The 17,483-nt window shown below is 35.5% G+C and overlaps 1 protein-coding gene across 4 annotated transcripts in view; it reads right to left on the bottom strand.

Moving 5' to 3' along the window:
* CDKL5 (cyclin dependent kinase like 5) overlaps positions 1-17,483 on the bottom strand; it is a 133,811-nt gene that overhangs the window by 8,305 nt on the left and 108,023 nt on the right. For all 4 annotated transcript variants that reach the window (XM_042788580.1, XM_042788584.1, XM_042788581.1 and 1 more), the window contains exons 11-14: positions 16,450-16,610; positions 13,096-14,122; positions 9,618-9,723; positions 7,410-7,533 (exon numbers count right to left, since the gene is read on the bottom strand). In XM_042788580.1, the coding sequence (XP_042644514.1) occupies positions 7,410-7,533; positions 9,618-9,723; positions 13,096-14,122; positions 16,450-16,610 (1,418 nt within the window). The remainder of the gene's footprint in view (positions 1-7,409; positions 7,534-9,617; positions 9,724-13,095; positions 14,123-16,449; positions 16,611-17,483) is intronic.

Here is a 17,483-nt window from a genome sequence, read left to right as displayed (position 1 = left end):
AGCTGATAAATAACATGTTACTTTAAGTATATGCAGTAAACTATGTATGCAAAGTACTGATATGGGGTAAAAAGATGGTTTATGTAGGACATTGGTGAAACATAACTGATGCAGTTCTAGCACCTTTTAAAATAGTTTGAAAATTGGAAGTGGTGCAGGACAGTGTCACAGAAATCATTGCAGAGATAGAAAGAACAGTCTACATTAAAGGAGTCAGAGATTTCAATCTCTTTAGCATGTTAAAAGCCACAGCCAAACCAGCCCAAATATTTAGTTTCCTTGATTGCGGCGCACAAGTACTTATCCAGGAAGAAATTACAGAACACTAGAAGGATCTTTAAAGTAAAGGGCAAAGATGTAACAAGTAGGTGGACAATGAAGCCTGAGAAGTCATATTATAAATAAGGCACTAATTTTAACAATAAGACTCATTAACCGCCGAACAAATTCCTTAGTGAAGAAGTGGATTTCTCATTTTGACATTTAAATCAGAACCTCATACTCTTCTGGGAGAAACACATTAGTTATGTATGCTATCGGGCCTGGACCCCAGATAGCAGATGACATTTAATGGCAACTAACATACAGAAATCATACTGGGTGATTTCATTGTCCTTTTTCACTGTTAAGATGTATGAAAGTAAAAATTAAATTATTCCATTGTCTTGATGGAAAACCTAAAGGAAAGCCACCATTCTAAGGGCTCTGTATGACAACCAGGAGCAGCTTTTTTTTAACTGTAATGTAGCAACACTTAGCTGTCTACTATAGTTATCGCTGGCTTCTAATTCTGGCTCTAAATGCTATGCTGTCAGCTGGTGATTCAGCTGCTACTACATGCCAAGCTGACATTTTTTCCCAAGCAAATGTGAAACACATAATTGGGGTAGGAATCACTGGAGTCATCCTCCTTATCGATAAGAGTATCTTCACTCTGATAGGTTGTTTGATCAGTTTCTCAATTTCAACACAAAGCCACCTCAAGCTTGAAATGCTACCTGGTTCTAAATATAAATACATGCAGTGCTTAAACATTGTAATAAAGTGTAACTGTTGAGTAAGAGGCTTAGAGGAAAGATCAACAGGCAGAGAGTATGGTGGAAATTTTCCTAATTTAGATTTTTTGGAACTTACATCTAGATTCAGGAAACGCATTCAGGTGCACAACAACATAGATTTAACATGAAAATTACAATGCTACAGGAAAAATCTCTAGTTTAATATAATTACTAGATTTATAACACATATTTTAAATACATCGGATTGCTAAGGATTCCTCTTTATGTCATGTCCCTGTATTTGGTACCACTGTGTAACAGCAGTAAGGTAGTCTTGTCCTAATCACTTAAAGCACCAAGGAAAAAGCCAAAGAGTAAAGACTACCGACAGCTTTACAGAGTCGGTGAACTCATGAGACTGATTTAACACAGACAAAACATCTAAAAAATTATTTACTAAATGATTTCTACTTTATTTGTTAGAAAAGTTGGAGAAAAGCATGCACCCCAAGTATCCTGCTTGTACTCTGAAAGTCATGTGAATGGGGCTGAGAATCTTCTGAGCCTTTCTCCAAAGCAGCTACTATACATTCACATCTGCAGACATACCCCAAACCACAGCCCCAGTGTAAATTACCAACCCAGCAACTATGTTGTCCGCTGAGGAACCGGTGTCAGATCATAAGGAAGTCCCCATGTGGTTACTCTACATTGTCCTTTAAAATTTTTCAATGTCTTGCTATGGCTTTTCTGTTCCGACATCTATTCCAAAATGGAGATGCTGTATTTTTAAAGGTGAACGTAATCTTCAGAATAAAGCTTGGGACAATTTTTGCCATACTCTTAGATGGAGATTGACTCAATTGTGATTCTTTTCTTTGGCCCAGTGAACCTGGATGAGAAAACTGCTCCCTACAGAAGATGAGCAGAGAGGAGAGAAGTGAAATTCTGCACCGTCATTTCCTCTTTATGACTACAGTAACCAGAGGAGGAAAATAAGGGGATAAGAATTTTCTCTTTTTCAATTGCCGCTTACCCAAAAGCCAGTGTCTTTACACTGACTGGTTTTTATGTCATTAACTCCTATGACTCATATTGCAGTACAGTTGTCTGAAAAAGCATTGACCTTGAAAAGCGACTGCTTCGAAACACATGCTCATTATGTGAAGAGAGTGAACATATATAGCATTATAGCAGGAAGCTTCAACACCAGGATTCTGTACTGAGTAAAAATAGAGCAGAACATTTTGATCTGAGATGAAACACTGCAAATATTTTAGGCATCCCAAAAGATGATTTTCAGACAATGGACAGCACAGGAATAAAATTAGGATTATCAGAAAAGATCTGTGTGGTATAATCACTCAACACGAAACTCTTACAATATAACTGCAAGTATATTGGTATTTTGCATAAAGCTTCAGCTCTCAAAAGCAAACAGTTACACCAAAATCTACTATGCAGTGTCTCTTTTACTAGCAAGCAAGACTAGCCCTAGAGAAGAGCCCTCATTCAGAGAGCTCACCCTCACGCAGAAACCAAAGGCGAAATGTACTGTTCTTTGTTATTTTATCTTTGTGTGCCTTTTGCATGCTTTGGACATACAATGTAAACCACATTGGTTATTCTGGTCTGAGACACTTGGAAAAGGCATAGGTGTGAACAGAAATTCTGTGATTATCACTAGCATTTATTGCCCCTGTCAGGGAAGGTATCTAACTTCATGCAGGTACAATGAGGTGTAGCAGCAAACGTGCATGGGGCAAACAAGATGTTGTATTTTAATATTAACTAAGAAGAATAAATAGGAAACATGCTGAATTCGTGCTGCCATAGATAGATTAGTATTGGAGACAACTCTTTTTGGGAGGCAATTCCTCACGCTTGTTTCAATTATTCTTCAGCAACCCTAACCTCAGCAGGCAGCCTGGCTTGGAAATCCTCTTTAACTGCCAGTATATGGCTCCCTTAACTGAACTGCTCACAATTACACAAGTAAGATTTTGGTCTAATGGAGGAGTGACTGAAATGTGTGAAGTTTTCTTCAGAAGACAGATGAATAAACACTGATTCTCTAAGTTTGCTTTTGGTTTTGCTTAAAGTAAATGCCTTAGCACTTATAGTTACCACAAATGAAGGCAAGAAAATGTCAGAAACTAATGAAGCAGCTCAAGTAGATGGTTTATTTAAGGTAAGAATCTCAATCCCACAAGCTGAAGCCCATGGTAAAACTTCTTGGTCTGAAAGCCTGGCATTGAAAGCTTAAAAATCAGAGATCAAACATGAACTTTGCTTGGAGCTGCATGTGGGGTTTTTTGTTTGTTTTTTTGTTTGTTTATTTGTTTTGTTTTGTTTGTTTTTGTTTTTCAGTGGAAAAGGAGGATTTATTAACTGGAATAAACCCCAGATCTACTATCTTATATACAGAATATCACCCAGAAGCCACTAAACCCACTAGATCACCTAAGGTTATGTCATCACTAAAAAAGTATATATAAGAATGTATACATAGGCACATACATTTTATACCACCTCCCCTGGAATCGTTCAGCAATTAGTAACCACAAAAATTTGGAAGTGGTTCGTTTTGTAAACTGACAAAGTGTATACTTCAGTAGCCTTATTTTTTGGACAGAATATTGATGACTACAAATTCTGGAAAGCTTCCTTGCAAATAACATTAGCCTGCATCATCTAATTTTTAGTACAAAACAAAAACACTAATGATGGGGGAAGGGTCACAGAAGAGGCACTGGTTACTAGAAAGGACTGGTAGGGAGGCTCAGATGTTGCCAAATAGATGAATAAAGCAAACATGTTGGAAGATAATGCATATGCAAGAGTCTAGTGCAGGAAATGTCAGAGGGAAAGCTGTAAGGAAGGTGAACATCTTCAAGCTATGCAGAGCAGATTCCTAAAGCCTCAACCAGTATTATACACACAGGTGATTTTTAAGCTTGCAAGTTACAAATTTGAAATTTCCTGGTATTTTTTACAACTTCAAGAATTCTGCAAATGAACTGGAAAGTATTTACAGCGATAGTTGTACTGCAGACACAGCTGAACAAGCTTTAAACTAGCTTGCTCAGATATTGTTAATCTTCTAGTTTCAGGAACATGAAGTGTGATTACAATGTTCCACTGATACTGAAACAGTGATGTTATAGCCAGTCATGTCATGTTTACAAAACATTGTATTGTTTTGGAGTCTTGAAAATTACTGATAGATAGATAATTCTAAGCCTTTCACACTCCTAAGAATAGGATGTTCTTTTTTTTTGTTCTTTTCTTGAATGACAGGCAGAGTTTGTGTGTGTTTATATGTATTATTTTAGTATAAAAATAATATTATTATATTTTTCCTTTTTAATAGTTTTGTAGGAAGGTATGACATATGCTAGAGAAGATATGACAAGCTGTCATAGAATGAATATATTTATGTGGACATAACAGGTCTAAACAGCAAAGCTTTCCAGAAGCCCCCAGATAACTTGTAAGCAATCAGTGCAAACACTTCCAGTATGATGTGAGATAAAGTACTGCATGTTGGAGTTTATTCCAAAGAGATATTTAGAACTATAATAACAGTAAAGATAACTCAGGCCAACATTTTGGCACACTGGCAGAACAAGGTTAATCATCTTGCCTATACCTACTGATTTTGCCCAGCTCAAGATAAAGCCTGTACAAGTGAAAGACTGAAACAACTACTCTTGTATCAAGAAGGAAAAATTGAGCAAGTTCAAGGTTATTTACAGGAAATTAAACTCTGGAAAAGAAAATATTTTCTAGAAGGATGAAAAATTTGCCTTATTTCAAATCAAGCTGTCTGAAGTTCATAATGATAATAATTTAAGAGTAAAACCTGATGACAAAAATCGAGTTTATAACATCTTTATTTTAAAGAGGCAGGACAGTGGGGACAGAGTGAAGAAATGCACACAAAGACAAGGGAACATCTGTGACAATTCAGTCTAGCAAACATTCACAATATCTTTGACAGAAGAAAGGCAACACTGAGCAATAGTATGAGAGAAGCAATATTATACAGTAGTGGCAAGTCCAGGTGGAATACATGTCACTCATAATTCAAGATGAATTGTCATGTACCAGTTATGTATGTCAGTCAAACATCAAATATTTACTTCATCATAAAATTGATGTAAGCAGAATCACATTCCATTAGAGCTTTCAACATTTTTATAAGCGTTTACACAACTTCTATACAGGGAATTAAGTAGAGGAACATAGACTCTACATCACTCAGGAATCTGATTAAGCTGCATTTATGGCACAGAACAATTTTGCAACAACATCAGACCATTGCCAGGACAACTTGCACAGAGTTAACATGTAGAGCTGGGCAGGAAACATTTCAGGAAAATAGGGAGTAGGAAAAGCAAAGAGAAAGAGAAATGCATGCCAAAAAGCAGTAACTTGGTGTTGTGGGCACTGCCATTCCTCCCATTTCATAAGAAGAAATTCTTATTCTTCTGTGGGTTCTTCTCTCAAAGGAGCTGTTCCACTTTGTGAAAATATTTGAGTACATTAATTGGAGCAAGGACTTAAATCTAACTGTCTCAGAGTTAATGAAGGGCCTTATTCACTAGGCCATATTCAGCATCTTTGTGGTCCTTTCACTATTTCAACAAGATGAAACAGCTTCAAGAGAATATATTGAGGGAAACAGAGAATGTGCTCCAGAATAACCTCTAACTTCTGTTTCAGGGCTTTCCCTTGTTAGATTTAAGATCTTGGTTCAAGCCTCTGGTTTAAATAATGAAGAACAAAGGCCCCGCACTTGAGTTCCTCACATTCAAAAAAATAATGCTGACCCCAGAATATTAATTATTTTGAGAGTATCTCTGGCTTTGACTGGCAATTTCATCCTGGAGCTGAAGAATCTTCCCAATAAAAGGTTAGTAGATATCAGTCTGTTCCTTTTAAAAGTTTTGGTTTCGATAATTTGGCATTGTAAGCAAAAAAAAAAAAAATAGTCAAAAAATTCCCAACCAGCTCTAATAACATACGTTATTATTTCAGTTCAGAGTTAAAATAACATTACATGTTTCTTTTCAGTAACCACATAATAAAAGGTAATATATTGCTGAATGATATCTAAAGCAAAACAAGATTCCAGCTGGCTTATGCCATATGTAAGATAGAAAGATTCAGATATGAAGGGCAACAAAACATGTAAAAGGGTTCAATAGCAAGAATAAATACCTTCTTTAGCCACATAAGTCACAACATAAGTACCACCTTTTTACATAAATGACTGGATTCCTCAGCTAACTTCCACAAAATGGGTGTAGGTGGAGCTACTGAAGGACAGGAAGCAGACTCTAGTAAATCAGAGCAGGTGACAAGGGTTCTGGAGTAAACATCTTCTATTACTGACATGGGTATATAACCTGAACACAAGCTGAAGTACCAGTTGCTTCCCTTCCCCACTCCCCACCCCTTTCTTTTTTAAGTAAATAATTCACAGGTTGTTCACGTGAAAACACATTAAGTCAACAAAGCACTGAAACAGTTCTTTAGATAGCGTGATTTTATCGCACTTTCAAGAGAGCAGTGTGTCAGATAGTGGTGCAACACACAGTTGAACCATGCAAATGTATACAGTCCATTCTGCCCACCAATGCTTTGAAGCTCCATTTACTTATTTTTATTCAGTGTGCTTTATTGTGATTGAACAAAGTTGAAGATTAAGAATATTTAAGAACTGAACAGCTGTCAGAGCAACAAAATTAAGATATTTCCTTTTAAATCTTGAAAAGCTATGCATAAGCTGTCATTCTATTAGCATAATTATAGTTAATTGTTCTATGTTATATAATGGAGCCATGTGATACTTTTAATCTTTTAAAACCAATATACACCATTAAGATGTTGCTTAGTCCATTTTCCCATAGAACGTACTCATTTCCTTCTGTGGTGCGTAAGCAAAAAGAGCAGCAGTCCCCATTGTAGGGTGAATATTATATTCTTCATTAATACAGTCCTATTTTATATATGGAAACATGCATTTTGATATTTTTTCCATTTTTCTGACAATTCATGCTTCTGGAATCCACAGATGAAGCTATGACCTTGCTATCCATACTATATGCACACAAGCACTTTGTATTATCTTTAACCAAAGATTAATAGTGGAAAAAAATCAGTAAAGACTACACAAAAGTATATAATATTTAATGCATTCAGTGTGATGGCATAATGAGCTATTTCTTGTTGCCCAAAAGGGGACAGAAAACATGCAATGCTATGTCAGTATAGTCAGAGGAAGCAACTAAGCACATATAGACAGCTGCAAATTTTGAGAAAAACACGGGCTTTTTTTCCCTCCTGTTAAAAATCCCCCTTTTTCCTGCCATTCTCTACACATCTGTGTAAATAACAACTCACCAGGTATCAAAGGTGGTTTGTCTCTTTGAGTGGTTTGCCACCGTGCTGCTGTCTGCTGGTAACACAGAGGCTCTGTTTGACACATTATTTTCTATGTACGTGCTCTCTGGACGTGGAGATGGAACTGAACAGAGAAATAGCAAACAATGTACACTGAACTCTGCCCCAAATCCCATCTTTCAGTTGTCTGCTTCCTCTCTGCCTCTTTTACAGAAGCAAGAGAGTGAATACACAGTTGTACTTTATGTATGACTGAAAAGCAGCATACATATTTTACAGTTTGGAAAGCTGTTGTTTTGCGATACTTGCAAGGTAGTATTAGTTGTAAAATGAGACCATCATCAGAACTTTCCTAAGTTATTAGATTTGAGACCATTTCTATCTGTAGGGATCCACAAGTGCAATCGATATTTGAAAACAGGAAACAGAATAAAAGGTTGGAATACTGTCATTAAAGACACAAAATACTACAGTTTACACTTTGTCTTCATTCAGACCTTAAAAAAAAGTAGTACCTACCCCAAAAATATTACTTTGGTTTTTAATATAACTAAGAGTAAGAGATTACTCACTAAAAATCAAAGCATCAAAATCAGATATTATATATTTTTCTAACAGACATATCGTGGTTTTGAAAATCGGTTATACATACCTAGAACATAAATTTATTAGAATTATGAATATCACCAGAAATACCTGCACTGGATTAAAAATTGATCACGCTAGTTGCAGCATTACTGCAGCATCACACTACACTATCCATCAAAATTGAATTTGTAAGTTTTTGTTCAAGCTGTAGTACAAAAGTACATGCTAATAACCTTTGTATTAACTCAGTACTTAAGAACTGCATAAATATGAATTTACTTTTTTCGTATTAACTTTTTCTTTCAATAGTTTTTGCATATACTATTATCAATGTGTTATTTAAATATAATATTGTTTTTTCAAAGCAATAATTAAGTCTGTGAACTAAAATATATTTGTTTCATAGATACAGCTAAAAAGGAAGAAACCTCCAGTTTATTATAAAAAATTGAATAAACCCCAGACCTACAGTTTCCTTAGCACACAACTTATGGAAAGTCATTCTTCCTTGAACTTCTGTTTCACTACGTATAAAAAAAGGATAATCCATGTCCAATTTTAGGAGTCTTTTAAGGATTAATAAAAGCAATTTGAGATTGAGGATTCTTAAGGGTTCCCTGTTGAATGTGCTACAGAACCTTACACTCAAAAACACTGCTCAAAAGAGTACAAGCTTTAATACTGCTCACAAGTTTTAATATTGCAATGGGACATTTGCAAAGATTGGCAGAGTTTAACATATCTAAATCAGGTTATCAGCCAACTGATCAACCTGAAGAGGATCAGAGGGAGGTTTGTGACTCTACTTAAGGTTATTAGGTGACTCATATTAAAATTTTAGCTGATTGAGACTTCTTAAGGTTCAGAGGAGCCCCACAAGCCTCCCAACACTTGCAGTACAGTAATTAGCTTCTTATCATCCTCGTCTTTTTCAAAAGGATTACCCAGGTTTAGACATGAGGCAGCTGCTTAGAAATCACCATCTTCTGTGTACCGTAATAGAACAGTATCTATTTGTGTGTATATACACACACACACACATATATACACATATATGTGCATATATATATATGCACATACACAGTCCTGTTTTATTTATTCTGAGCTGTGCTTTTGCTTATAGGAAACCCTGATCTTTAGTAAGTCTGAACAAAAGAAACAAACACAGGTTTTGAGCAAGGAAAAATTAGCATTACAATTCCATGCTCCACAGTATCTGAAATAGATCAGTAAGTATGTCAATGTGTTACAAGTACAATGGTGTTTAGATATAGTGTTAGTAGGAATTTAAAATACAAAGTAAAACCACTAATGAATTGCTTATTCTGGCAATACTAACTGCCCCTGATAAATTATTTTCAGCTTTACAAGGTACTGCACTGGATATACTTTTCAATCAAAGTGAGTTATCATTTGCAAATAAATAATACGATACTAACACAGTTACTGCATACAACCTAGCAGATCAACCCAGTTTCTGAAAGTGGGGTAACAATTATTTTTCCAATAAACTTTTTTAGTTTTTCATGTTGGTTCTCTGTATCCATTTCTACTACTTAATTTATATTCCATGTTCTTTAAAGTTTTTGTTTAATTTTGAAAGATCCACCATAAAATTACCTCTGTAAAAGCTGCCAACTCTTCTTGGAACAGGGTCATTATACAGAATTCTGTTTTCCTTAGTAGATGCTCCATCTTCTGTGTGTGAATCATGATATGCTCCACCCTAAACAAAAGAACAATCGAGTATTTAAAATGAATGGTTATAAACTGATTTGCAGTTTTTAACCAACACCAACATACATAAATAAGAAACCCTGAACTTAACCACACACAATTTTCCTTTCATGTTATCAATAACTGCCAATATCAAATCACAGACTATGTAATCAATAAGTATTTGGGTTTGCTGCTTTTTCCAAAATGTTAAATACAGAATTAACAAAATTTTGCCTCTTAGTTGCAATTTTAAAGACTTGAGCATGATTCAAACCCTCAGATTTTTGCCGTGAATGAAATGCAGTTGTAACATCTCTGGACGAATCTTTTGCTGGTGGCCTTGTTAAATTAATTTCTGATGGAATCTGGTCACTCTGCTACTGGCAAATTTTAAAAAGCAAACAAGAAATGCATATAATTGGTGATAATTTCAACACCAAAGCACTATTTCTTATCAGCTGTAATACAGTATTATATAGAGGTACCACCAGTCACAAAAATCTACTATATGCAAAAAAACAGGTAGTCCCTGAACTGAGAAATCTATAAGCTAAATAGTTAAGCCAGACAAGATAGCAAAAAGAATATAATTACCTCTAATTTACTCTGTTTTCCTGAATACAGTACTTCCTGGAAGTACTTGAAGCAAAAACTTAAGTAAGCCCTTAGAAACACCCATATGCATGCAATTTTCCACCAAATATGACTTAACCCCACTCTTCAATGAACCAGATGCTGCAATTTTTCCTACAATATGGATCGACCAGATAAAATTCAATGCTCTCTACAAGACCCTACAGGAAACTATACTGAAACCCCTATAAGAATTTAAATCTAGAATGTCCAAGAATGACAAAGGTTAAAAAACCAAAACCACAAAAAACTCAACCAGAATTAAAAATTAGGATTTCAATTCACTATATGAGTCATTCGCAAAATCTATTTTGCCTTTTATTAATGAAGATCTGGCCACACTGCCACAGATAAAACAACCTTTGAAACTGTGCCAAGATGAGAAGTGCAGCTTAAACAATGCTTTAAATAACAGTTTGATTCTTCTAAAATTTACAAGAGGCTGAAGCATTTGATTAAATTACTACTTGTGTAAGATACCTCTTCTTTGTCAGCAGTTAAGTTACAAATATGAGACAGTAATAACAACTTATACTTGATTTTCTTCTGCTTGCCTCCTTTTGTGTACATGTAATTTAAAATTAAAAAGAACCCTTAAACCAGAAGTGTTGTACTGAGACTTGAAAAGCCCCAAAACTAATACTGAATGCAAGTCTTTTTTTTCTTTTTTTTTCTAAAGTAAGATTTAAAGCCTGGCAAACAAAGAATGTTTTTCTTTAAAAAGACTTGGTAGAGATAAAGAAAAAAAATCAATGAGAAACTAGAAATATGGAATCAAGGAAACTTCACAAAATATAAGCAGAGAAAGAGAACCAGTAGAACTGATTGAAAAAAAAAAAAAATAGAAAAACAATAAAGAATCTTTGAGAACACTTATGTTATTCCTGATCTTTTTAGTTCACTAATCCTGAGGGAAGTGAAATTTTCTGATTTCTAATACAGAATGTAGAAGAAGGAAAAAAACATCAAAAAAAAAAGACAAAAAATAAAAAGGGATAGAAAGGAGACAAAGAATGACTTCTTTGTGAAAATGCCTCTACGAGGCATAAAAAGATTGATGATTTAATGCTAATTTGTTATTGAAAGTAGTATAAACAAACAAAACCAGCTTTGTGAATTTACAGCCTTGCCATCCATTTCAGAAAAGTATTTTTCCTTTCAGACTTCTGATGTTGAAATACAGATTTAAAAGGATGAATTGAAGGCTTAAGTTTAAAAACATTGACCATAGGAGATAAAGTTAAGTTCTTTACAAATATCTAGGTATTCCAAAGCAAACGAAAATGAACAAAAACATATGCATTAAGATACAAGTCAATTTTTCTAATTAAAATAGAAATTTGTCAACCACTTCTCAAAAGACAAAGAATGATCTGATAAAAACAATGTTCCTCTACATAAGATGAAATAAAATTACTTATCAAATTAATATCTGCTACTTAATGCAGAAGATCTTAATGCTCTGAAGAATACAAGGTAGCATGAGCTTTTATTATCAACACCTTAAATGTTGGTGTTATTGCCCTTCTACAGTAACATCCTGAAGAATAAGTAACGTTTAACTTGACTGATATGAGAGACAGAAAAATGACTACACAAAGGAAAAAAAACCCCATGAGTTTGAAATGGAGCTGCTATAATCCCTTCTAAGTAGCTTTTTTTATTATTATTATCATTATTGCACTGTATTTCTCCTATTTTGATGAGATCTCTTTTCATGCGTGAATACACATAATCCTGAATGGAGGAAATGTGGCAAGTATGAAGAAACATATTGTGCCTTTTTTTCCCTACTGGACTGAATAGAGGCAACCATTACCTGAAAACTCATTTTTATGGTACCTGTAGACCACTATCAAGTCACCTACACATATTTATTTCATAAACTAAATTGGCAGAGCTTTTAGTCTCTCACAGTAAAGCATAATTTTTAGACCTTAAATAATATTTGCAGCTCTCTGACTTCTTTCTGCACCATTTTGCTCTAGTGTGGATCAATGGCATAGCAATTTAAAGATCTGGGGACAAATGCAGTCATCTTTTACACATCTGATGTGTAACCCATCAGATAATTCAGAACTGTTGTGTAAGCAATGTAAATCAACACCAAACTAGCCCTTCCTCTACTCATTAAACAATACTCAGCAGTAAAACACTGGAAGGTATCTAGTGACAGTAATCACTGTAAGGAGTCAATTTACCACTGGCTTCTCCAACATAAAGTCTCTAGACTACCCCAGTTATTTATCATACTAATCAAGAGAAATACTGCAAGTTTTGATATTCTTCTGGTAAATGATGGCATTTCAGCAACAATGTCCTGCTATCAGCAATTGAAAAGCTCACTTCAAAAATCAACATTAGCATTCATAACAGAAATACAGCTAAATAAAAACACAAATGAGAAGGTTAATTAAGCAAAAAAATATGATAAAAATGACATCAGACAGTGTAACCAAAGACTAGGAACTACGAATGAAATTTTAACTTCAGAGACAAATTTTTCTGTTCTCACAGAGTATTTAAAAGAATGGTATTCATAGTCCATTTTTAAAACAGACTCTCATTTTGCACTTGAAATATTCAACCCTTCTGAGAAAAACCCCATCATCCCTTGCCTTACATCAAGACAAATAAATAAATCACTACAAACAAACAAAGAGAAGAGAGAAAGCAGGACACTGTCCCCATGCGAAGTAAAGAGAGGAATGTAAGCCTCCCATAACAGGCAATATTTTGAACTAACCCTATTAGTATCTTCCGTACAGTCTTCTCGTGAGGAGCCAACAGATCTCGTGAGTGACTTATGCTGCACCTGTGGAGATAACAGTTGCAGGCTGTTTGCTCTGGCTGCCATCCCTTGCCCTACGCTTAAGCCACCCTCTGAGCCCTTTGACCTCACTCTGTCCCGGCTCACATACATAGAGTGTCTATGAGGGCGCTGCTGTGAAGAAAAAGGACTGGTATAACCTAAACCATAGGAAAAAGATTCATGTGGAGCAGAGAGAGAGTGGGAATGGCTTCCATCCATGTGATCTGGCAGTTTTAACTCCTCCATTGTCTTGGAGTGTCTTGTTGATGGTCTTCGGGTGTCCAGAGTACCCTCGCTGCGGTTATTTCTCCCGGATGGACTGAGCAAAGTTCTGTTATCGCTGTGTCGGGGAGCAGTTGGACTGGTAGGAGAGTTCAAGTCCATACAGCTGGATGGAAAATACCTACTGCTGTTTGGTTCTGCAGCTTGGGCCCTGGCCTCAGAAAGGTTGCCCACGGATTTCGAGTCTGTCAGAACCCCATGGCTCTTTGACTTTGTCCGATATGAAGGACTCTTTGAAGACTGTGGGATAGTATCAATATAGCTGTGGCGACTGTGCTTATCTCCGGGTTGCAGTGTCCCAGTTTTGCTTTGAGAAGTTTCCATAAATGAGTGTCGGTTCTGCTGAGATCTGGTGTTAGACTTCAGGTACTTTGCGCCTGAACCATCAGAACTTTTTGGGTCCACATTAAAATCAAATTCTGTTTTTGCCTTTGTTTCCTTTGGGCTGAGAAGATGTGGCATGTTATTATTGGTTAGATCCTTGTTGCCTGATCCAGGTGTGTTGCTTGATTTTTTTGCATGCATTGGACTGTGTGCAGCTCCAGGAAGGTTTCCATTTAAAAAGCTTTCATTTGCTGGAAGACCCTCTTCTCTTGGCCCGCCAACCCCTAGTGTCTGTATATCCTTGCTGTTTGATCTGTGGTGTGACTGCAAAGCAGAACTTTTGCTGGCTTGATTTCTATATTAAAATGCATAAAGAAGCATTAATATACCAGATTACATGTTGATGTATTAATAACTTCAACAAAAGTACACTCATTTCAGAAAGAAGGTGCCATTTAAATCCACAAAATTTAACTGCAGTAAGATCAAACACTGCCAACTAGGCATCAGAAGCTCCGCTAAAATAACAGATTTGCAAGTATTAGTACATTGTTGCTTCTTTCGGGTTATATCCTGATGGACACACTCGGCTTTGGTTAATAGATTTTGCTGACAAAGAAAAGGAAGATATAAAATCTAATCATAGAAATTCCAACACATATTTACACATTTATGCATGTGAGTAATATATGTGCACATCAATAATGTAAGCACTACATTAAGAAAATTAGCTATATAGCCATTGAAAAAAAATCTTAAATACACCTGGCATATCAAAGTGAAGGTAGAACAATAAAGTATGTCAGCACTGTCAAAAAAACCTGATACAATCAGTGCTTCAGGCCACCTAATGTATGTCTGATTTGGAGGGGGAAGGGAGAGGAGAGGAGGGAGAGAAGAGGTTGGTTGTGTTGGTAAAGACACCCAGATGGAGTGAGCCTGAGCTCAGTGCAGCAGAGCAAGCCCTGTAACACCAAACCCAAACCCAGGTCTACCACAGGAATCCCGACTTTTGTGGAACCTGGCACTATCCCAGTTCTTGGCACACTAACTCATCCCCAAAGCTGCACCCGAATTGCTGTGCAACCAGACTGACTTGGTGCAGAGCTACTTGATGATGTCCTGAAGCTCTACTCTACTTTCCAGCTCTCCTGGTTTTGGGATTACAGGACTGAGATATGAGTTGGTTCTGCAAACACTCAACCTGAATTTATTTGAGCATGATTTATTATCTCAGGTTTTCTGGCATAAATCAGTCCTGCTTTTGGACTTACGTTGGCATTGCAAACTAGCCATGATTAAGCAGTGCTGCAGCTGTACTTGTTAGCCTTGATAGACCTAGGCGGCTAGGAGCAGTTAACTTATTTCTGTATCAAATCTATGATAATGTAACTCAGATATATTACTGAGGGCTAAAGTGAGAGCTCACTGTACAGCTGAGTTAGTACCTTTGTTGATCCTGTTGATAATTATAATTGGATAATGGTAGCCATTTTTATACCTAGGATTTTTGTATTATCCACTTTCAGTAATCTAATTATGTACTCTATTACAGTTTCTAGAAATTTAGCAATTTTAATGCCAGTTTATTTTTTAGTTAAAAGGTAGTATATTTTTCTAAAAATTAGAAATATAAGGTACCTAGTAATTTTAAATCAAAGAGGACACTAGACAAGCTTTTTAGACAAGAAGCTTCCCACGGATATAGGTTTTCCTTTCTGATGCCACATCTCTAATGGTAAAACTTCTATCCTAAGTATCTACAAGGGCAGCTAAAACTTCTTGGTGTCTATCTCCAAAAACGTATAGATTGTAAATGTCATCACCCAAAATCTTAAAGTGAGGAATAATTTTTTAATCTCACAGGAAGAGCTAAAGAAAAACATGGCTAGGATTAAAAGCCACTATCATTCTGCATACTTCAGAGGGTGACCTTTAGGAAAGCTTTTGTCAGAGTAATACTATGAGGCTTTAGAAGTATTTTATCCACCAGTAAACCTGGTTCGTTGATGTATTAAAATCAAGTGGTTTCTCTCAAGCTATGCGGGTCCAACAAGGGAGTCAATGAGCAAATACACCCTGCTTTAAGTGCAGGTAGACTAGATTTGATTCATAACTGCAGACAAAATTCTGTTCATCCCCATTTTGAAGCATGATCAGTGCACACAGTTTTCAGGACATTTAGATGCTAAAAGTCTGTGTGAATTTGGAACATTCAAATATCAAAACCTTGGACAGATCTGCACACGTACAGTAATGGTAGCATTCCAAAGAAAAGAGCATTCCTTTGGAACCTCAGGCATCCGCCAAGCCACAAAATTCCTACTGTTGTTCAAGAAAAAGGCTAAAATTTTATTAAGATGGGTAAGCCAACTTATTTTTCATATCTGTCATATGCAGAAATGGCTTGAACACTGGCTGTCTTTGTTTTTTTTCAAGAAGCATTCTGTCTGGTGCAGAAAGTTAGCAAAAATTTCAGATTGAATAGTTATAATACAGTAAAACTGTGTTTATTTCCTTTATTCAGTGAGGCAACATGGAACAGTACATATGTCTCAATGTGCCTAAACTGTCAAATGACTACTTTTCTTTTCTTGCAGATGATGTTGTAAATAAGCACGACAGCAACTCACTCATTGGCAGAGCAAACGTCAGTGATGGTCATGACATGACTACATTTACCTGTTAGATAATGTGTTGCTGTCTACATGGTAAGGTTTTCTCTTAGCTGACCGTGAGGGTGAGCTTCCACAGCGATCCAAGAGTCTTTGGGTTTGAAACGAAGGATGGTTCAAACATTGTTCTGTCAAATATCTATCTGCTGGATCTAGCTTCAGCAAGTTCTTTGGAAAACAAATCCCAAAATTTAAATGTTAGTAACCGTATTTGCATCAGCAAAAAATATAACAAAATAAAGAACATTATTGGGATAGTTCTTTAATCTCCACAGTTTCTGTGATTAGATATAACTGTTATAATAACAACTTAATGTTGCATTAATCTGCATGTGATACAAACTAAACACAAAACCTATGTTCTACTTAAGATATGAAAGGCCTCAGCCCTGATTATTATGAAACATGTATGTGCTATATGTATATAATGAATATATATACACATATATGTATAGTTATATATGTGTGTTTAAAATATGTTTAAAATGCAAAAATATCTAAAATTTTAAAATGTTTTATGTATATAGCTATACATGCTTAAAATATATGTATTTTTAAAAATGTATTTTAAACATATTTTTTAGGATATACCTTGTAACAATGTTGTTCAGAATGAAAAATATTAAATTTACCAGTAATAAAATGCTACAGTGAAACAGGCTTTACAAACAAACAAAACCAGCATATGGGTACATTCTTATACAGACAAAAATAGTCTTTTAAAGTTAGCGTTTTTAAAAACATACAACTATGAGAGTTCTGTTTTTTACTCCTAGGGTCCAAGTCTACTCATATTTTTAAAGAATCATCTAAACTGCTTACAATGCACTCAGAATAGTATCTGCCTTATAATTCTGTTAGATTTGCTGTGATTCTAAACAAAGATGACACTTTCTGACATATAGAAAATATTTAAAGTTGAAAACCTGTAGGTTGGATATTTTGATAAGTTTGAAATGTTTCTTGCAAGAACTGGGCAACACAAAACTTATCTTGGAATATTTGAACGTGCGTCGCTGTCCAAAATGATAAAAGTTTGAA

The sequence above is a fragment of the Tyto alba genome, unplaced genomic scaffold (assembly GCF_018691265.1).
Source record: "Tyto alba isolate M040663 unplaced genomic scaffold, T.alba_DEE_v4.0 Super-Scaffold_14, whole genome shotgun sequence".
NCBI lineage: Eukaryota > Metazoa > Chordata > Aves > Strigiformes > Tytonidae > Tyto > Tyto alba.
Note: the sequence above shows the minus strand (reverse complement) of the source record. Positions and strands in the feature narration are given on the sequence as shown.